The sequence below is a fragment of the Camellia sinensis genome, chromosome 5 (genome assembly GCF_055761805.1).
Source record: "Camellia sinensis isolate YWXY chromosome 5, ASM5576180v1, whole genome shotgun sequence".
NCBI lineage: Eukaryota > Viridiplantae > Streptophyta > Magnoliopsida > Ericales > Theaceae > Camellia > Camellia sinensis.
Window position 1 is genome coordinate 23,470,472 of NC_138965.1, and position 22,593 is coordinate 23,493,064.

Below are 22,593 nucleotides of genomic sequence, written 5' to 3' on the forward strand. Positions count from 1 at the left end.
AATTATTTTTTTAAGAAATAACTTGAGTTGATATCAATACATGCATATCAAAGGCATCAACTAAAAATAATGAATTAACACAATAAATTAATCATGCATGATCCCATAACTTGCATCATGAAATAAAAAGATTCTCAACCCATAAATAAAATTCAACGCGTTTTGAATTTTAAACTCCAAAAATGACAAAACATACATTTATTTAATCAGTTTGATTTGTACATAAATAAACTAATTATATACACATTAAAATGTTCTTGTGAATATATATATGTATATATATATATTTTCTGACTCATGTGCAGAAACAATTCACGACTACGGATCCATACACAGAAATTAAAGAATGAATCAGTAAACCAATAAAGAAAGTAAACTTGCCACAAAGGTTTCTTCGTAATAAAAATGAAATTAGTTTGTAAAACTAATATTTTACTCCATAATCAAATACTTCCAAGTACTAACACCTTTTCACAAAGGGTTTAGGTGACCTTCCAAATGAAACTGTACGTTACGTACAAAATTTACAGATTGTAACCGAAACACAAAGTTACATGATTGATTAACAAAATTAATTTTCTAGTTACTAAAACTAGAAAATAATATAATTTTATTTTCCTTGTTACTAAAACTAGAAAATAAAATACCACAATAATATCTGATTACAAAAATTAGAAAAACACACCACAAATTAATTTTCTAGTTACCAAAACCAAAAAATAAATTAAAACACAAAATAATTTTATTTTCCTTGTTACTAAAACTAGAAAAATAAAATATCACAATAATTTTCTGTAACATAAATTAATAATCTGCAATTGTTAATGACACCAGTATATTACTACTAGTTGTCAAATAAAAGAAACAGTATATTACTACTATCTGTCAAATAGCATAAACCACTATTTATTTTTCTAACCAGAATATGTCTTATGAAATCACAGAAAATTAAATACAATGAAGATACCAAAAAGGTTCTATCTTAAGATTGTAGGACAATCTTCACTGTATTTAAATAAATTAAATTCTGTTGTGTACAAACAACAACCAGAATATAAAGAAATAAAGGAAATAAGAGAATTTGTTTGATTACAAAAATCAAACTCGAAATAAAATAAATAAATAAATAAATAAATAAATAAAAACATATTTTATTTTGTTACAAAAACAAAATTAAAATCTGATTTAAATAAATAATAATAACACTGAAAATAAATTAAATAACTTACTTAATTTAATTTCTTCGAATTATAATCTGATTAAGTCCAGTATTTGACACTGTGTCCTTAAGACAGATTCGTCCTCTCCACGGTGCTTTCAGAATTTGGACGTCTATCTCCCAGGATGAAATGATCTACTACAAACAATAACAACACTACAAATTGTTTGCCTTACGAACACACTAAGTGTTTATACTCTTTCTTTTACAAATTAAATGCAGCAAAATACAGAGATTTATAGCAGAGGATGGAGTATGAAAATTGGAGTAAAATCCAAATAGGAGGCTAGTCTATTTATAGATGTAAAGGTGGCTGCTAGTTTTGAATTGAACAGGTATGAAACCTGTTGGTTTTGAATTCAAACAGATTTGAATCTGTTGGGTTCATAATTTAAACAGATACAAAAACGGGAAAGGCCCTGTTTGGATGTATGTTAAAAACCAGACTAGTTTATTTCAGGAAGGGCCCTGTTTGGATGTACAGTAAAACCAAACCATTTTATTTCCGGTTTAATTTGAATTCTGGATTTTATTTTATACAAAATAAAATTAAATTCAAATGTTTTTGGCCAAAAAAGATTAGTATTGGGCCGAACAAGCCCAACCCAACCTCACACCCGCGCCTGACCCGACCGGACGAACGGCGGCTCGCGCGTGTGTGGTGATTTTTTGGTCCAATGGGTCTAGCCCATTTTGCCCATAACCTCTCCCTCTAAAACACTTGGGTACCCCTTGGGGCACACCCTAAGTACCAAACCCAAGCCTTATAAACTCATTCAAAACTTCCCACCAAATCAATGTGGGACAAGCCAATTTACAACCTTAAGGAATTTCCACCAAAACTCCATTTCCATGGAGCACACTTTGGCTTCAATTTTCCATTCACTCGGTAATGGTTTTGAGCAACCAAATATACCACGTGAATCACAACACGCATAGAACGCGTTACCACTTCGACCCATGAAAATCGACGCACGAGGCCCATCTAAAAAATAGACAAAACTTAGGAAAAAATTATGGTTTTATCCAGAACTTTATAACCATTTCCAACAGCATTCACCTTCTTCTGCCATTCAAATTCCTCTATTGCCTTCAAAGCTCTCTCCCACCAATTCTCGCCACCCCCACCACCTTTTCCATAGTTTTCTCCTCTACTATAACCCCTTCCTCCCACCTAACACCCTAAATAACCCAAACCCTAAGCCACCAAAACCCCTCAAAGCCCTCAAGTCCCTCATTGTCACTACCTTACACCTTTACACTTCTTTGCTAATAAAATTAGTCAGGTGCAAATCCAATGTCTGTAGGGTACAAGTTCCATATGTGTAAGGTGTAAGTTCAAGTTGTGCATATTGTAATAGACCGTCCCAATCCATCTTATTTGCCACTGGTTCCACTTCATCTACTCTCCATCACTACTCCCACCGCATCTCTACCCACGCTAACACTCTTCTATGACTCTCCCTACAATTTTGGCCATCATTGTCCCTTTCTTACCCATTCTTATCGCTCCCTCACCAATTATTGTTGCATAGTTTTTAACTTGCACTTTGCACAAGTTAGACCTACACTCTACTAGTTTTTACAGTAGCAAATGGAAGGAGCATGGGGCCGCGAGGAGGAGCTAGAAGGGTTTGAGGTGTTTCAGAGGCTAGGGTTTGGTTTGATTAAGTTGTTGGGTGTTATGGGAAGAGGTTGGGGTAGATGAGAAGGGTAAGAGAATTGTGAAAATGAGTAAGAGAGGTGTTTGGAGTGGCGAAGGAATGAGGGGAGGATAGGAGAGAGATTTGTAGTGGTGGTCGATGAGGGTGTGGAACGGATTGTAGGTCGTCAAGAAAGGTGTTTTAGCTGATGTTAGTGGCTACGATTTGAATTGGCTACGGTGTTGGGTTGGGTGAGGATGGGTTAAGGGTGGTGGAGATGAGTGAATAAGTATCAAAAAGGGTTCGAAAGAAATGGAAGAGTGTTAGAGGAATGTGGAGGAGTAGGTGACCATGGGGATAGAAGTGGTAGAGGTGGCGAGGAAAAGCAAAGGAAGTAATGACAAAGAATGGAAGAATGTGGGTTGAAAAATATATAAAATATTATTAAAAAAAAAGATTTATTTTTAAAATTTTTGAAATTATATTTGTTCCAAAAAAGAAAAAAATATATGAAAATGATAATTTCTTATTTATTTCATTGTATTCATTAAATTATTATTATTTTTTATTTTTAAATTTGCACCCACCGTAACTGTATTATTTTTAATTTCTATGCTTTCATTTAAAGACTTAAATAACATTTTTTATTTAAGTAACACTACAAAAAAATTAACTTTTTGCGACGGTAAAATGCCGTCACAAATACTCCAAATGTCGTCTCAAAAGCTTTTTTGCGACGGCCGATAACTTTTAGCGACGGCAAGTGGGGATTCGCAACAAAAGGCGTTGCTAAAAGGTTTTTTTTTTTTTTGTGACGACAAAGTTGCCTTTTTGCGACGGAATTCTGTCATCGCCATCAATATGTAAAAATCTGGGATTTTTTGAGACGACATTGTGTTGCCGTCGCTAAAAGTGTTATTTGTGACGGCAAAAATGCCGTTACGAAAGTGTTTTATCGTGACGGGTAACCTGCCGTCGCTAAAAGTTTATTTGAGATAGCACGACGACGCCGCCTCTAAAAGGTTATTTGCAACGGCAAATAATACCATCGCGAAAGGCTTTTTTAGCTTTTGCAAATATCTTTTGCGACAACATTGCTTATGTCGCAAAAACAATTTGGTTCTAATGTTTTTTGAGACGATGTAGTGCCGTCTCAAAAAAAAAAAATCTGCAATAAAATTATAAAAAATATGAAAATTACCTGTATTAAATGAAAAATAACTGAAAAATAAAGCAATAATTACATAATAATATAAAAATTCCGGTATAAAAATAACAATTTATCTATAATAAAAATATTCTTCCATTCATAACAATACATTAACAAAATTATCTCACTACATAATGTTGCATAATACATATACAATGTTTAAATACATAATGTTGTTCACAATTCAAAATAACGTAAATCAAAAACAAAAGTTTTTGTCATGATTCTTCCGTGGGTAACAAAAACAAAAATTAATCGCAATCTTCACACATTTGCATTCCACAAGAAGCAAACTGCTACTGGAGAAATATCTGAAGACAAAAACTAAAAATAATTAATGACAATATAACTACGTGTTAATATTTTAATTACAAAAAAACATAAAAAATTAAATACTATATAATTACAAAGATAATTAAGTAAATAATTTTGGCTAGACAGAAATCCAGCTCTAATTCCCAAACCGGGAACCCGATTCAAGCCCTGTCTTCTCCCTCAAGTCTCTCGTGCCTAGGCGGTTGTGTATGCCAAGATTTGTGCCAATCCAACCCCGTTTGGTGATTTTGGGATGTCAATACCTCGAATTCAAGTTTCTTAAGGAACTAGTTTGCCTAGAGTGAAATCTGATTTTAACTCCCAAACCAGGAACCCGATTAGAGTTTCGTCTTCTCCCACAAGTCTCTCGTGCCGAGGCAGTTGTGTGTGCCAAGTTTCGTGCCAAACTAACGCCGTTTGGCGATTTTGGGGCGTTAACACCTGGAATTCAAATTTCTTAAGGAACTAGTTTACCTAGACCGAAATCCGGGTCTAACTCCCAAACCGGAAACCCGATTTGACCCCGTCTTCTCCCATAAGTCTCCCATGCCTAGGTGGTTGTGTGTGCCAAGTTTCGTGTGAATCCGACCCCGTTTGGTGATTTTGGGGCGTCAACACCTCGAATTCAAGTTTCTTAAGGAACTAGTTTGCCTAGAGTGAAATTCGGCTCTAACTCCCAAACCGGGAACCCGATTGGAGTCCCGTCTTCTCCCACAAGTCTCTCGTGCCTAGGCAGTTGTGTGTGCCATGTTTTGTGCCAAACCAACGCCATTTGGTGATTTTGGGGCGTCAACACCTCGAATTCAAATTTCTTAAGGAACTAGTTTACCTAGACCGAAATCCGGCTCTAACTCCCAAACCGGGAACCTGATTCGAGCCCCGTCTTCTCTCACAAGTCTCTCGTGCCTAGGCAATTGTGTGCACCAAGTTTCGTGCCAATCCGACCCCGTTTGGTGATTTTGGGGCGTCAACACCTCAAATTCAAGTTTCTTAAGGAACTAGTTTGCCTAGAGTGAAATCCGGCTCTAACTCTCAAACCAAGAACCCGATTGGAGTCCCGTCTTCTTCTACAAGTCTCTCATTCCTAGGTGGTTGTGTGTGCCAAGTTTCATGCCAAACCGATGCCGTTTGGTGATTTTAGGGCATCAACACCTCGAATTCAAATTTCTTAAAGAACTAGTTTACCTAGACCGAAATCCGGCTCGAACTCCCAAACCGTGAACCTAATTTGAGCCCCGTCTTCTCCCACAAGTCTCTCGTGCCTAGGCGGTCGTATGTGCCAAGTTTCGTGCCAAACCGACGCCGTTTGGTGATTTTGGGGCATAAACACCTCAAATTCAAATTTCTTAAGGAACTAGTTCACCTAGACTGAAATCTGGTTCTAACTCCCAAACCGGAAACCCGATTCGAGCCCCATATTCTCCCAAAATTCTCTTGTGCCTAAGCATTCGTGTGTGCCAAGTTTCGTGTTACTCCGACGCCGTTTGATGATTTTAGAACATTAACACCTCAAATTCTAAGTTTCATAAGAAATTAGTTTGTTTCTTAAGAGTGAAATCCGACTCTAACTCCCAAACTGGAAATCCGATTCGAGTCCCGTCTTCTCCCACAAGTCTCTCATGCATAGGCAGTCGTGTGGGCCAAGTTTTGTGCTAATCCGACGCCGTTTAGTGATTTTAGGGCATCAACACCTCGAATTCTAAATTTCTTAGGGAACTAGTTTGCCTAGTTTGCTAATGGTAGACATGACCTTTTACACCTTGTGTTTTGCTTCTTTGTGTGGTTAAATTCCAGCCCATATGAATAAATAAGCAAAAGCAAACCTAAAACGCACTTCTATATCTATGATGCCATGAACACATCAAAATGCTTGTATTTTTTAACCACTCAAAATCTCATATTAACTGCTAAGGGAACAATCAAGATTCAACTACCTACTATATTTGCATCCATTAGTAGTTCAGACACTAGATTCAATTAAATTAATATAGTAAACCATCAATATGCATAGAACATAATTTGCTATTAATCACATTAATATCAATAGAAAATGGAAAGCTACATCAAAGCATGCAAACATGCAACTCTAGATGTGGTAGCAAGCAAATGTAGGAAGTGGACTAAGAACAGCACCATAACGAGTCACATGAAGCTGCATGGTCAATTTCCCATAATCTAATCAACTGAGTTGAAATAGTAAACAAGCCTATGGTACTAAAAACAAACACCACCTCATAGTTACAAAAACATCTATAAGCACAAGTGCAACCAAACATACCCTTGCAACTATCCATGCAACCCTCAATCTCTATCATGGCTTATCAAGAGTTTCAAAATCAACCATTAACTCATTTTCACCCAATATTTTACCCCTAATGAGCCAAATCTATCATTTTATCCTTATCATCCCAAAAGTCATCAAATAATCCAATATGTTAACATAAGGTACAAAAATATCACATTAAATCATTAAACTAGTAAAACTAGTAGTGAAAATAACTTGAAAAATACTTTAAAAATACCAAATCAACCGTAAATCTTTTAAATTAAGTTATATTTAATGGCAAGCAATCTAACTACACAAGTTACATGTGCACATGGCACAAGTTGCACTTACACCAAACAAGCAGCTACCATTTAAGCTGCTTTGCTTTAATATGGTAGCTTGGTTAAAAAATAAAGCTCCATTTCAGTGCCCTTCAAGCTGCCAAATTTTGGCATTGTTATACTTTGTGCCAACATTTTCCATAAAAAAATAACAAAACAAAAATCTAATTTGAAGCCCACATAGCCAACTCAAATCTGCAAGGGAAGAGTTTTGACAAACCAAACAAGCAGTAGAGTTACACCCAAGAAGCAGTAGCGTTACACAATTCTTACACTATTTTTATATTGGTTATAGATTTCCACATAATGTCACTACCTCCTAAACATTGTAGTTAGAAAAAGACCATCATTCATATTTTCACATCTAGTATAATATATTGACTTTACTTGATTGTTACACAAGATCTCTATAGAAGGCTTAAGCTTTTGCCAAGGCTTCAACCAAAATGAACCATCTCCTCCAATAGCTGGATGTTGTAACTGCCCCACTGGCAATCCAGGAGCAAAAGTTCCATCAATGTCCATGTTATCTAATGGTTTGTCAAGAACCATCTTTTCTACAACATAGTTAACAACCTACAAAAATAATTAAATAAATAAGAACTTGTTCAGACAAATGTTTGCTCTACATCTTTCTTATTAACAAGAGAAAATAAAAATTAAAGATTAAAAGTTACACAACAAACTAAAACGCAACACCAACACAGAGCCGGACTTCAAAATTAGGCCTAAATAGAGATCAAATTCACAATAATTAGAAACCAGGACCTCTAGTAGGAAAACAAACCAATATAAGTTGGTGGTTAGTATTGAACGAATAATAACAAGCAGTAGTATCTCTTTCCACAGGTGCATTATTCCATGCAAATGAAGCACAAAGCTTTAAAATTTATGAAACTACCAACAAAACCAAATAAAATCATACTTTTTGTATTCTCAATATATGAGGTGCACTCAGTTCCCCTTGCGTAAGAATCTGGGCAGCTGAGCCCTCACATAGATGTAAATAAAAACTGCATCTGTAGAAATTAGAATAAAAATAAATTCAGACAAAGATCATCCAAAATGTGTTATTTCATTAAATTTCCATCTTTGCCCTTGTATACTTCGTCCCTACAATTCATTTTCATCCATATCTATCTTTCAATGGATTTGCTTTTATTCTCATTTCATTATCATATTAAGTAATTTTATTTATAATTGTGAAGAACTCATCAAGAAAGGTCAACTAATAAATTGCGAAAAAAAATTTAAAAAAAGAAAAGAAAAAAAAAAGAAATTTGTAAATTATACGGTCCAATTAACTGAAAAGAAAAACAATTAATTAATTACTCTAAGCAAACAGAACCCAAAGTTAAAGAGCTTAAAATTACCAAAAAGCCTCTCCCGAGGGTTCTGCAGAGCTTCGCGAAGGAACTGATCCACAGAATTGATTACATCTTCGGAAACGTCTCCAACCTTCTGAACCATTACAAGCGAAAAAGAAGCCGAAGAAGCTGAACCATAAACGAGGGGGTCATGAGAAGCAGAGCTCAAAGAAGACGAAGACGAAGACGAAGATGGCGGATTCGAAGAAAAAGAGTTGTTGTTGTGGAAAGAGAGCATCAATTTGGTTATGCTGGCCTCCAAGTCCGCCACCTCCTAGGATTCAGGGGGGGCTCCGAGATCCTCCACAGAGCCCTCCATGGAGGATTGAGAGAAATTTAGGGTTAGCGAATCCAAGTAATCATCAAATTCAGCTCCATGAATAAACCCTAAGATCGTATTCGGTGGATTTCATTGAGAGTTAGATTAGATTGGAATTTCAATTTATCGAAGAAGAAGAGAGATTATTAGGGCAAGAAGGGGGAAAAAGTAAGAGGATAGGGTTTGACGTTTGAGTGGGAAGGGGGTCACACCATTCGTGTCGAGCGAGAATAGAAAAAAAAAAGGAGGGGGGGAACCGAGCGGGATTGGGGAAAAAAAATTTAGTTTCCATCATATATGAATATTTAAATAATAAAACGGTTATTTTTATTTTATTTTATTTTTTTTGCGACGGAGGTTGCCGTTGTCAAACAAATTTATTTTTCGTTAAAATAAATTTTTTTTATAGTTAATGATTTTTTTTTTGATTTTTCATTTTCTTTTAGTTACTAAGGTTGAGAATGTATTTGTTTCATTTTTATTTTAATGAATAAAAAATTATTGTTATTATTTTTTATTTGGTAGAAGTAGGAATAATATTTTAATGAAAAATATTTTCCATGAAAATAAAGTTATTTTTTTGTGATTAATGAAAAATATTTTTCTACGACCCATTTTTTTTTTGTTACTAAAAATCAGGAACTAATTTTTTCGTGGTAGAGGATAGGGAGCGGCAGTAATGGTGAAGGTGGTAGATAAGAGGTGATAATGGTGGTGGTGGTGGTGGCGGCGGCAAAGGAGATCAGTGGTGAAATTGTGGTAGTGGTAGAGGAGATAGAGTAGCGGTGGTGGAGGAAAGGTAATGGTAGTAGTGGTGGTAGTAGTGGAGTGGTGGCCATAGTGGTAGTAATGATAGTCGTAGAAGTAGAGTGGCAACAGTGGTAGTAGTGGTGGTGAGAGAGAAATAGGTGGTGAAAGAGAAATAAGTGAGAGACAGATAGAGAAGAGAGACAGAGACAGAATGATGAGCGAAAGAGAGATAAAGTGGTCGATAAAAGTGCATTTTCTTAAGAACCACCAGATTTCTATCTCTATGATTAGTGATCTTGTATTCACTAGGAGTCACCAATTTAAGAATATATATTTGGAATTTAAAAATTAAAAAAATATATTCACCCACTCTAACGGGTTGTCTCATCTTTGTTTTCAAGAAGTCACATAGCAATCACACGTGCAATAATTGACACAAGGATAACATACTAATTGTCTATGATTAATTCAGAGATATTATCATGCAATCTTACAATTTCCTCTAATCACACTTGACTTCTCTTAATCTTCCTTTAAGAATACCGTAAGACTTAAAGTTGTCAAGTGGAATAACATTTCCTATAGTCACCTTTGATGTCATTTCTGAAAACTAAAACAGAATTTCAACTATTTTGTTTATCCATAATCCAAATTAACACTAGGAAATTCCAAAAACTGAAATTTAATTCAAAACTAATCTCACCACTAACTTCAGAATTGAACAAGGTTAAGAAAGTTTCCAGGAAGACTAGAGAGAAAGACTGGAAGGGTCACAATAGTCCCACTTAAAATCCAGTTAACCTTAGACAAAACTTTCGAGAGCTTATGAAAAAAATTCAAAGTTAATTTTCCAATGGATAAACCAACCAATTCTCAATCAAATAAAAATTGCTACCAGAATTACACCACTCATAAAAGTTAACTGGTACTCTCGAAACTGAGCCCATCATTTCTGAATAACAATCAGAAATATTTTAGCTAATATTAAAACTTGGTTTATTTTCCCAAAACTAAAATACTTTGGAAATAATCCGATTATAACCAAAGACTTTCTCAAAACTTAGTTTTCTACCACTTTGAAATAAATAAATTAAATCCAAAGATTTCTTCAAACCCCAAAGGTTTGAAACCATATCCATCTTAGTTGCCATTTTTTAACATAAATCAGAAATACTCTAATTGAACATAAATCCAACACTTTGATTTTTTTCAAAATTTTAATTAATCGAATCAAATTAAAATTGTTGACAAACCTGTAATACGACATACAAACTGTAGGACAATCTTCACTGTAATTAATTAATTCTGTTTGTGTACGTAACAACAAACAGAATAACAAAGAAATAAAGGAAATGAGAGAAAATTTATTTGATTACAAAAACCAAACTAGAAATAGAAATAAATAAATAACATATTTTATTTTGTTACAAAAACAAAATTAAAATCTGATTTAAATAAATAAATAAAACAGAATAATAAATTAAACAACTTACTTGATTAATTTCTTCGAATAATAATCTGATCAAGTCTAATGTTTGACACTATGTCCTTAAGACAGATTTGTCCTCTCCACGGTGCTTGCAGAATATGGACGTCTATCTCCCATGATGAAATGATCAACTACAAACAATAGCAGCACTACAAATTGTTTGTCTTACGAACACACTAAGTGTTTACACTCTTTCTTACAAAAAAATAATGAACAAAATGAAGAATAAATTTCCAGAGCTCTTAAGGATGAAAATTCTGAATATCAACATCAAATGAGGGCTATCCTATTTATAGATGGATTGGTGGCTGCAGGTTTTGAATTAAACAGGTGCAAACCTGTTTGAACAGGTATGAAACCTGTTTGGTTTCGAATTTAAACAGATTTGAATCTGTTAGGTTCACAATTCAAACAAATAAAAAACGGGAAGGGCCCTGTTTGGGTGTACAGTAAAACCGAACCAGTCTATTTCTAGAATTAATTTGAATTCTGGATTTTATTTTACCAAAAAATAAAATAAAATTCAAATGTTTTTGACCCAAAAAGATAGGTATTGGGCCGAACAAGTCCAACTCAACTGCACACCACGCCCAAGTTTAGCCCAGCCCGCCCGACCGGACGGACGGCGGCGGCGGCGCGCGCGCGCATATGTGGTGATTTTTGGGTCCAATGGGTCTAGCCTATTTTGCCCATAACCTCCCTCTCTAAAACACTTGGGTACCCCTTGGGGCACACCCCAAGTTCCAATCCCATACCTTATAAACCCATTCAAAACTTCCCACCAAATCAATATAGGACAAGCCTTATTCAAACCTTTAAAGATTTTTCACCAAAACTCCATTTCCATGGAGCATACTTTGGCTTCAATTTTCCATTCACCCGGTAATGGTTTTGAGCAACCAAATATACCACATAAATCACAACGTGGCATAGAACGTGTTACCATTTTGACCCGTGAAAATCGACGCACAGGGCCACCTAAAAAATAGACCAAACTTAAGAAAAAATTCTGGTTTTACCTAGAATTTTTCAAGCATTTCCAACAATCCCCCACATGAATGGAATTTGATGACAACGAAAATGCAACAATATGCGGACTTTATCGAAAGAGTATAAGTCGAAAATATCTTGCATCAGGATAGGTAGCTTTCGGCCTTGAACCTTCTCTAGTGATAACCTATCGGACTTACTGGCTAACCAATGGACGCGATGCCTTGAATTGTTCAGCCGTTTGTGTAATCCAAGACAATAGATTTCACACAAAATATCTTCTAACACATCGTGGTTCTCACTGTTGTGTTCATTTTGGCCTTGAACGCTCCTGGTTTTCATGAGTGTGTCTAGAGAATTTAGCCTCTTCATTCTCATAGAACCAGCCCCAGTTCGACACTCATATAAGTGATTCTTATTGTGAGTATCTCCTTATACTCGTCTTGATTTTATGCCTCAATCAAGATATAAGTAATCATTAAAAGCAAAGCTTATCCTTATACCCCTGCATACAACATATGTTGCAGATATCACTCTCACCATAGGAATGGGTAGGGAATTTTAATCCCTTGGTGATTTCTGGCGAGCCATACATAACTTAGTTGTCCATTTGAACTTAGTTCTTGGGATCTCCAGTCATATAAGTAAGGTTACCATTATGACGACTCTTATGTAATACGCTTTAATTCCATCCCCTTCGATGAACTATACACTAGCTCTTTTGTCAAACCTTTTGTTAACGGATCCGCAATATTCTCTTTAGATTTTATATAATCTATTGAGATTATTCCATTTGACAACAATTGTTTTACGGTATTATGTCGACGGCGAATATGTCGTTACTTACCGTTATACATATGATTTTGTGCCCTGCCTATTGCAGATTGACTATCACAATGAATGCAAATAGCTGGCACAAGTTTTGACCACATTGGAATGTCTTCTAAGAAGTGATGAAGCCATTCTGCTTCTTCTCCTGCTTTGTCTAAAGCAATGAACTCGGATTCCATTGTGGATCGTGCGATGCAAGTTTGTTTCGTGGATTTCCAAGAAACAGTAGCGCCTCCCAAAGTAAAGACATATCCACTAGTCGATTTTGAATCTTTAGTATCCGATATCCAATTGGCATCACAATAACTTTCAAGTATTGCTGGATATCGAGTAAAGTTCAAACCATGATCATGAGTAAATCTTAGATATCTAAGAACTCGAATGATCTCTTTCCAATAGTCTTCTCTGGGGTTACTAGTGTACCTACTTAATTTACTAATAGCATAAGCTATATCAGGACGAGTATAATTCATTAGGTACATTAGGCTTCCAATGATTTGGGAGTATTTTAACTGAGACACTGCATCACCTTTATTTTTTGATAAATAAAGATTGATGTCTACAGGTGTTCTAGCTAAATTCATATCATCCTTGATAAATTTACCAAGAATTTTCTCAATATAGTGTGATTGAGATAATGCATATCTGTCAGATGTTTTAGTAATTTTCATTCCTAACATAACATCTACGACCCCCATATCTTTCATATCAAATCTTTTATTAAACATTTGCTTAGTTGATTTGATCATGTTTTGACTGCTTCTAATGATAAACATGCCATCCACATAAAGACAGACTATGACATATCCTTGGTCAGTGTTTTTAACATAGACGCATTTGTCACATTCGTTTATCTTAAACCCATTAGTAAGCATTGCATGATCAAATTTTTCATGCCATTGCTTAGGTGCTTGTTTTAATCCATAAAGAGACTTTACAAGCCGACAAACTTTCTTTTCTTGTCCCGACACTGCAAACCTTTCGGGTTGCTCCATATAGATCTCTTCATTTAGATCACCGTTTAAGAAAGCTGTCTTAACATCCATTTGATGTATTTCTAAATTAAACAACGCTGCTATAGCAATAAGCATGCGAATGGATGTTATTCTTGTCACAGGGGAATATGTGTCAAAATAGTCCAAACCTTCCTTTTGTCTATAACCTTTAACTACAAGTCTTGCTTTATACTTGTCAATTGAACCATCTGCTTTCATTTTTCTCTTGAATATCCATTTATATCCAAGAGGTTTAGAACCTGGTAGAAGATCTACCAATTCCCAAGTATGATTTTGCATAATGGATTCAATTTCATTATTAACAGCCTCTTTCCACAAAAGTACTTCAGGACCTGTCATTGCTGCCTTAAAGCTTTGAGGTTCATTTTCTAACAAATATGTCAGAAAATCTGGACCAAAGGATTTTGATATTCTCGCTCTCTTACTTCGTCTTGGTTCATCATCAGTTAAATCCTGTTGGTCGAGACCATTACTAGCCTCTTGTGTTTGATTGTCATTAGTCTCTTGACTTTGTATATTATCATAAGTTCTTTTCTGTAAACTTAATTCTTGTCCTTTCTTGTAAGGAAAGACATGTTCAAAAAACACAGCATTCCTTGACTCTATAATAGTATTCACATTTATATCAGGTATTTCTAATTTATAAGTCAGAAACTGATATGCACTACTATTCTGAGCATAACCAATAAACACACAATCTACTGTTTTTGGTCCAATCTTAGTCTTTTTAGGAACAGGAACTTCAAGTTTTGCAAGCACCCCCCACACTTTTAAGTATTTGTAGGAAGGCGATCGACCTTTCCACAATTCATAAGGAGTGCTGTTGGTTTTCTTGTAGGGTATTCTGTTAAGAACATAATTAGCAAACAATATAGCTTCCCCCCACAAGTTCTGTGGTAAGCCTGAACTTAGTAACATGGCATTCATCATTTCTTTAAGGGCTCTATTCTTTCTTTCAGCAATTCCATTTTGCTGAGGAGAATATGGTGCTGTAGTTTGGTAAATAATGCCATGTTGTGCACAAAATTCATTTAATGGCGCATCATATTCACCACTCCTATCACTTCTAACCATTTTAATGGTTTTACCAAGTTGATTTTCAACTTCTGTTTTGTAGAGTTTAAACATTTCTAAGGCTTCATCTTTACTTCTAAGTAAATAAACATAACAATATCTTGTGCAATCATCGATAAATGTTATGAAATACTTTTTGCCTCCTCTAGTTTGAACAAATTTTAGATCACATACATCAGTATGAGTTAATTCTAGAGGTTCGATTTTCTTTTCAACCGATTTAAATGGAGCCTTAGTTAGTTTCGCTTCTACACAAACTTCACATTTATGATTAGGATTAATTTCAAACTTTGGTATATAATCCAAACCAATTAATCTAAGCAAAGCATCATAATTTACATGTCCTAATCTACCATGCCATAAATTCGACTCAAGAATATAAGCAAAAGATGTGTTATTCTTATTCATTGCAACTTTCGGTACAACTATCATTACATTCAATTTAAAGAGACCATCACTCATGTATCTCTTACCAACATACATACCACTTTGTTAATACAAATTTATCAGATTCAAAAACAAGCCTAAAATCATTTTTACTTAACAAAGAACCAGAAACTAAATTCTTCCGGATGTCAGGTACATGCAGTACGTTGTAGAGGGTCAGTTCTTTCCCTGATATCATCTTCAAGATCACTTTCCCTTGTCCAGCCACAGTAGAAGTAGATGAATTTCCCATGAAAAGTTGTTCACCATTTGCAGCCTCATTGTAGGTAGTGAACATCTTCTTGTCCGCACAAATGTGACGAGTTGCTCCAGTGTCAACCCACCACTCTTTGGAATTTCCAACCAAATTAGCCTTAGACACCACAGCAGAGAGATTGATGTCATTCACCCTGTCAGAGATGTAATCTAGTTCAGTTATATTGGCCTGATTGGTAGTCTTCTTACTTGTACTTCCATGATCTTTCTTAGAGTGGCGGCAGTCAGAAGCTCGATGTCCAATCTTGCCACAGTTATAGCATTTTTCTTTAAACTTCTTACTACTATCGCCTTGTTCAAGACCATCTCCAATAAACTTCCTCTTTTTGTTATGTGGTTTATGAACTTATTCAACCACATTAGCCTTGAACTCAATGGGATTTTTCCCATTCCTCTTTTCAGCCTTACGGTTATCTTCCTCAATTCTCAGTCTTACAATAAGTTCATCCATGGTCATCTCTTTGCGTTTATGTTTTAAATAATTTTTGAAATCTTTCCAAGCCGGTGGTAACTTTTCCACTAAAACAGCGACTTGAAAAGACTCGCTTAGAGACATACCCTCAGAATGAATATCATGTAAAATTAATTCAAAACTTTGAACTTGAGAAATTACCGTTTGGGAGTCAACCATAACAAAGTCCAGAAATTTACCGACAACAAATTTCTTCGTGCCGGCATCCTCTGTCTTGTATTTCTTCTCCAAAGAATCCCACAATTCTTTTGCTGACTTCAAAGGACTGTAAACATTATGCAACATGTTGTCAAGGCCATTGAGGATGTAGTTTCTGCACAGGAAATCTGAATGTTTCCAAGCATCTACAGCGGCAACAACTTACTGATTACTTTCACCCTCTTTAAGTGCTGGAGCCTCTTCATGGAGAAACCGGGCCAAATTAAGAGTTGCAAGATAGAACAACATTTCTACTGTCATCTCTTAAACTCAGTACCATTAAATTTTTTCGATTTTTCTCCATGATTTATTGGTACATGAACATGGTTCTGGATAGGGACCGGTGTTGGTGTAACAATCGGAGTACCACTTCCAGTTGCAATTTCAGTAGCAGTAGCCATAATCTCTTATTATAAAAATCAAAAAAATTAAAACATAAATTAATTTTCTAGTTACTAAAACCAGAAAATAAATTATTACATAAAATAATTTTATTTTCCTTGTTATTAAAACTAGAAAAATAAAATACCACAATAATTTTCTGTAACACAAATTAATATTCTGCAATTGTTAATGACACCAGTATATTACTATTAATTGTCAAAGAAAAGAGACAGTATATTACTATTTGTCAAAGAAAAGAGACAATATATTTCTGTCAAATAGCATAAACCACTATTTGTTTTTCCAACCAGAATATGTCTTTATGAAATCACAGAAAATTAAATACAATGAAGATACCAAAAAATAGGTTTGTCTTAAGATTGTAGGACAATCTTCACTGTAATTAATTAATTTTGTTTGTGTACTTAACAACAAACAGAATAACAAAGAAATAAAAGAAATGAGAGAAAATTTGTTTGATTACAAAAACCAAACTACAAATAGAAATAAATAAATAAAAACAGATTTTATTTTGTTACAAAAACAAAATTAAAATCTAATTTAAATAAATAAATAAAACAGAATAATATATTAAACAACTTACTTGATTAATTTCTTCGAATAATAATCTGATCAAGTCCAGTGTTTGACACTATGTCATTAAGACAGATTCGTCCTCTCCACGGTGTTTTCAGAATGTGGACGTCTATCTCCCAGGATGAAATGATCAATTACAAACAATAGTAGCACTACAAATTATTTGCCTTACGAACACAATAAGTGTTTACACTCTTTCTTACAATGAAATAATGCAACAAAATGAAGAATAAATTTCCAGAGCTCTTAAGGACGAAAATTCTGAATATCAACATCAAATGAGGGCTGTCCTATTTATAGATGGATTGGTGGTTGCAGGTTTTGAATTAAACAGGTGCAAACCTGTTTGAACAGGTATGAAACCTGTTTGGTTTTGAATTTAAATAGATTTGAATCTGTTGGGTTCACAATTCAAACAGATAAAAAACGGGAAGGGCCCTGTTTGGGTGTACAATAAAACCGAACCAGTTTATTTCCGTAATTAATTTGAGTTCTAGATTTTATTTTACCAAAAAATAAAATAAAATTCAAATGTTTTTGACCCAAAAAGATAGGTATTGGGCCGAACAAGCCCAACCACACACCACGCACCCGTGCTCAAGCCCAGCCCGCCCGACCGGAAGAACGGCGGCGGCGGGCACACGCGTGTGGTGATTTTTGGGTCCAATGGGTCTAGCCCATTTTGCCCATAACCTCCCTCTCTAAAACACTTGGGTACCCCTTTGTAATAACGCTGACCCGTAATTAGCTACTAATCAGTGATTAAAGATGCTAATTGAGTGGATCAAATGAATTATGGGATTAATATGTAAATTGCATGATATTTGGCCTTCTATCTGTTACTTATAGAAATATCTGTTTGGAATCCCACTTTAATATGTAAATTGAAAGCCTTCTCGGCATCCAAAGCCGAAATTAACTACACCGATACGTTATTTGGAATTTTTAGAACCTTATGGCAAGTTTTATTAAAAATTGATTCAGAACGATTAATTGGGTTATGTTTGATTAGCCTAATGTTCTAATTAATGTATTATAGCATCATAAATATAAATATGAGCCCTTAAGCTCATTCTTGAGCTCAATTCTCTCATTTATTAGTGCCAAAATCTGAGAATTTGTTTTAGAGAGAGAGAGTGTGCAATTCTAGAGAGAGGGAAGAAGAAATTCAAAGTAGAGTTGAGGATTTTGCTTGAGTTTATCAATTTTGTGCAAGAATCTAGTTAATTCAAGACTATAGGTATGAATTCAACCCCTAAATTATGAATCTAAGCTGTCAACATGGAGATTATGTGTTTAAGGATGTGTTTTGAGCTTAGAAGGAAGATTTGAGTGACAATTCATGCATGCATGTATATTTTCTTACAGATTGAACACGATTTCCATGAATCCTCTTTTGCATGTTTGAAATTCATCTTCATTTAGGGAAATCATCAAGTCTCAAGTTGTTTTGTGGTGTTTGATCATGTTTTGGGAAGCTCTAGACCAAGAAAACCCATGCATGTTGTGTTCATGAACATTCATCATGTTTTAAGTTGAAATTGGGAACTTTTGGCAAACCCTTGGGCCATGATTTTATGAAATGATCCTAAATTCTTCATGTTTTACAAGTTTACTATGTTATCTCAAGTTTTGGGGCCCAAGAGATGTGTTTTGAAGGTTGGAATTCGAGTTTTGAGCTTGAAGGTGCAATTTGGAAATTCCAGAATTTGCATCTACGCTCGAGCGTGGGAGTTCACGCTCGAGCGACCAATCTGAGTGCGTGCACTCCGCTTGAGCAACCAAAAGTCCGCTCGAGCGTGAATTGCAAGCTCCCAGAAGTTTCATGTCTTTTACAGATCGCTCGAGCGAAGGAATGTGCGCTCGAGCGACCATTCACATTTTGTATGTCCGCTCGAGCGAGGAAAGCTACGCTCGAGCGTGGACCTTATTTTCAAAAATGTTGCCTAAGTGTTCCAAGGCATGTTTTGGCATCCCCATTGCATCTTAGGCATTCCTAAGCCTTTATTAAGCCATAGTAATGAGGGTATGGATTAGAAACACACTAAGAAAAGAATGTACTAAGTTTCGAGACTGCAAGTGTGTGTGTTTTAGGCAATGTGATAAGAAAGATTAAGAACCAATGTAATGAAAGCTAAGCCTTAATGGCCACTTGAATGTGTAATGATAAGACGTTCTTGTGTTATGTATTTTGTGGTTGTAGGTCAAGACTCGAGGATTGATTGACCGCTTGCTGGAACCACTGTGAGTAATGTTATAGTAAAGATACGTTCACATGAATTATGTTCTAAATGAATTATGATAAGTTACTATTTCTGAAATGATATCTGTTTTCTTGAACTAACATCTCAAATTTGAAATCTATTATGGCATCCATAGATAGTCCCAAGTCATTGGAGACAGCATAAAAATGCAGGTCCATGACATACAAGTTTACGAGATCTCGTTAGCCACTTCATTGTGGTGATATGTGTTTAATCAGTATCTGGAACCGATTACTCTAGTCGGAAGACGTTCTGTAATGTGTTTTATAGGATGTACCATTATTATGTTCTGATATGAGAATGATTATGCTCTGGTCTGTTTTCTGCGTATGATATATTCGAATTTCGTTCACTAACCCCTTTACCTTAATGTTATTCACTGGGTTTTAGCTCACTGTTTGTATATATATATATATATATATATGTATAGGTGAGCATTCTGGAGTTCGAGCCTAAAGGCTTTGTTTGGATCTGTGTTCCATTGTTAGCCAACCATTGTGCCTCACGTGAAGGTTCTCGAAGCGTCCTGTGTTTAAGTTATGTGGTTTCTGTTTATATAAGACTTAATTTGATGTCATTGGCTGTACTTAAAATACTGTAATGTGTGTGGGTATAATGTATGGTTGACTACCAGTTATGTATATAAAGTTTTAAATATTCTGTTTCATATAAGTCAGCACAGCTCATTGGACAACTATATTTATATATTAGCTTCCGTTAGCCCCTTAATTTTGTTAATCTGTTCAGGGGCCTTCGATAATCCAAGGATTACTGGCCGGTTACGATGCTAAACCTATAGGGGCGGGTTTGGGTCGTGACAGAGTGGTATCAGAGCACGAGTTATACCCCACACACGTGTCCATATGAGCTATAGGATGTCCTAGAAATGAAATAGGGACATTGCACTATCATGTGTAATTATGTGAGCTATTATGACCATGTCCTTATTGAAAATGAATTGAAATGAAACATTTGTGTATGATCAAAGAAGTTAAGTGGAACAACATGTAATATTGATTTCGATACCGAATGTGTAATTCTTGTAAACGTGATCTTATGAACGAGAAAAACTGCGTGACCTATGTGAATATATTTAAGTTGAGATAAAATGACGAATGTAATTGATATGAACTGAAACATGAAGCCAGTAAGGACTATACCAATATTGATAATCACCCTGTTTGTGTGTAGACAAATGGAAAGGGCAAGGAATGTAAACGAATCTAAATCTTCTTATGCTAGAATTAGCCGGTTATAAAGAATGGTCAAAGCCTTAACTGAATCTTTGAGTCAACAACAACAAACGCAAATACATGTACCTGAACTAGCTAATTATGATTTGATAACTTTGGCACAGAAATACAATAAGATGAAACCACCGGAATTTGAGGGGGGTATTGAACCTTTGAAAGCTGAGGCTTGGGTTTTAGAAAATGAGAAAATATTTGAGGTATTTCCGTGTACTGAAGCGCATATGGTTTTGTTGGCGACATTCACACTTAAAGAAGAAGCTAGGAGATGGTGGATGTTAGTACGAAATGATAATGAGGGTACGACATGGGATAGATTTAAAGAAATTTTCTTCGAAAAATATTTTTCCCAATGCATCCGAGATAGGAAGGTATCCGAATTTGAACAACTAAAACAAGGCAATATGACTGTGGCTGAGTATGAAGCAAAATTTACTGAACTAGCCCGATATGCACCCCGCATGATAGATACTTACTACAAAAAGGCTAGAAAATTTGAAGGTGGGCTTGACCTAGATGTGTATGACTGAGTTGGCGTTTTAAAATTGCCGAAGTACGTGGACGTTCTTGATAGGGCCTTAATGTCCGAGGCAAACATAGCAGCCTTGAGAATATCAAAATCAACATCATCAACTGAATCAGAAAGAACGAAACAGAAGAAACAGAAAGTTGAAATGACTAGTAATTCAATGGTCTCTGTGAATGAAAAATCTAAGGCGATAGCTTTAAACAATGAAGGTCGAGGAAGCAATGCGAACAATGGTATACCTAGTTGTAGAGAATGTGGGAAACAACATTGGGGCACTTGTCGCCGCCTATCAGGGGCTTGTTTTAGATGTGGTCAGAAAGGGCACTTGGCTAAATCTTGCCCGCGAACTCATCCGAACAACACTAAGCCTAATGCTAGTATAACTGGTTCTATTCCTACACCCTAGTTCCAGAAAATGCTCGGAATACTGGAACAACTGACGCAAGTATTACCTTAACTATGTGCAATTGTTTATATGAAAATTTGTGTGGAAGGTGTACATTCCTTAACTTGATATAGATTGCGGACATGTTAATTAGACCAATTGAATTATTAGAATTATGAACCCTAGTTATTGACTATCTTGAAGACTTGCTATTTAATGTAAATTTTATGTGAGATGCTCGAAACCCTATAACGAATCACTTGAGCCTTGGGAATTGTTGAGACTTATGGACAATGAGAACTTGCTGGGTTAAATCCTTGTACCGTATTGCAAAATTTAATATAAACTGTTAGGCATGACCTTTGAACTATGCTAGAACCATTGAACATGGGAACACATCATGATTGACTATAGTTTGGGAAATCCGTACGATCATGACTTGAACTGAACTGTTATATATTGACTGACATCATCGAATGATTAGACCTGTGATCTCAAATTGTATACATAAATCAGTCACGTGGGGAATTTCTGGAATTGAGAACCTATGTCAGTTTGGAAGAATGAACTTTTGCTTATGAATTTGTGAATAAATGTCTAAATGATAATTGATTCTAGACTCGTATCTGTATACACATGTCCTTGCTTGTAATACTATTAGAATTGATGGGATTGAACTGGGGTTAATGAACACTTTGAGACCTACTGCCTGATGTGAACGATATGTGTGACGCTGTAGACTCTTTTGTGTAACAACTGCCTATGCTATGGAGAATGTTTGGACTTATGTATATATATATATATACCTTTACTTGGGATGTTGACTGATTCGAACTCGACACACTCTTTGTGTCCGCTACATTTGTATCTAAACTGAGTAGACTTATGACTTGTTGCCTTAACTATTGTATTTGGGGAAACTGTTTTGTGTTCATCTGTACATAGACCTTGTGAATCCATATTGGGAAGGTTATTAGACTTT

General features: G+C 35.4%; 1 protein-coding gene and 1 long non-coding RNA gene across 3 annotated transcripts; one reads left to right on the forward strand and one right to left on the reverse strand.

The window, feature by feature from the left end:
* Window positions 1-4,149: 4,149 nt before the first annotated feature.
* LOC145790488 (uncharacterized) lies at window positions 4,150-8,973 on the reverse strand. Of its 2 annotated transcripts, XR_014329239.1 has the most exons (3): window positions 8,368-8,973; window positions 7,382-7,570; window positions 4,150-4,383 (listed from the first exon to the last, which is right to left on the reverse strand). It is a non-coding gene; the product is annotated as an uncharacterized LOC145790488 (long non-coding RNA). The 2 variants fall into 2 exon arrangements; XR_014329238.1 differs by lacking the exon at window positions 4,150-4,383 and having other exon boundaries at window positions 7,129-7,570; window positions 8,368-8,937.
* An 11,735-nt stretch (window positions 8,974-20,708) lies between these two features.
* Window positions 20,709-21,227, forward strand: LOC114287238 (uncharacterized). Its single transcript, XM_028230514.1, has one exon. It carries the CDS (start codon window positions 20,709-20,711, stop codon window positions 21,225-21,227), a length of 519 nt encoding a protein of 172 aa, XP_028086315.1.
* Window positions 21,228-22,593: the final 1,366 nt, after the last annotated feature.

Bases quoted from the DNA above. Each gene is read 5' to 3' on its own strand.
- LOC114287238 (XM_028230514.1), top strand. From the start codon at position 20,709: ATGGTCAAAGCCTTAACTGAATCTTTGAGTCAACAACAACAAACGCAA.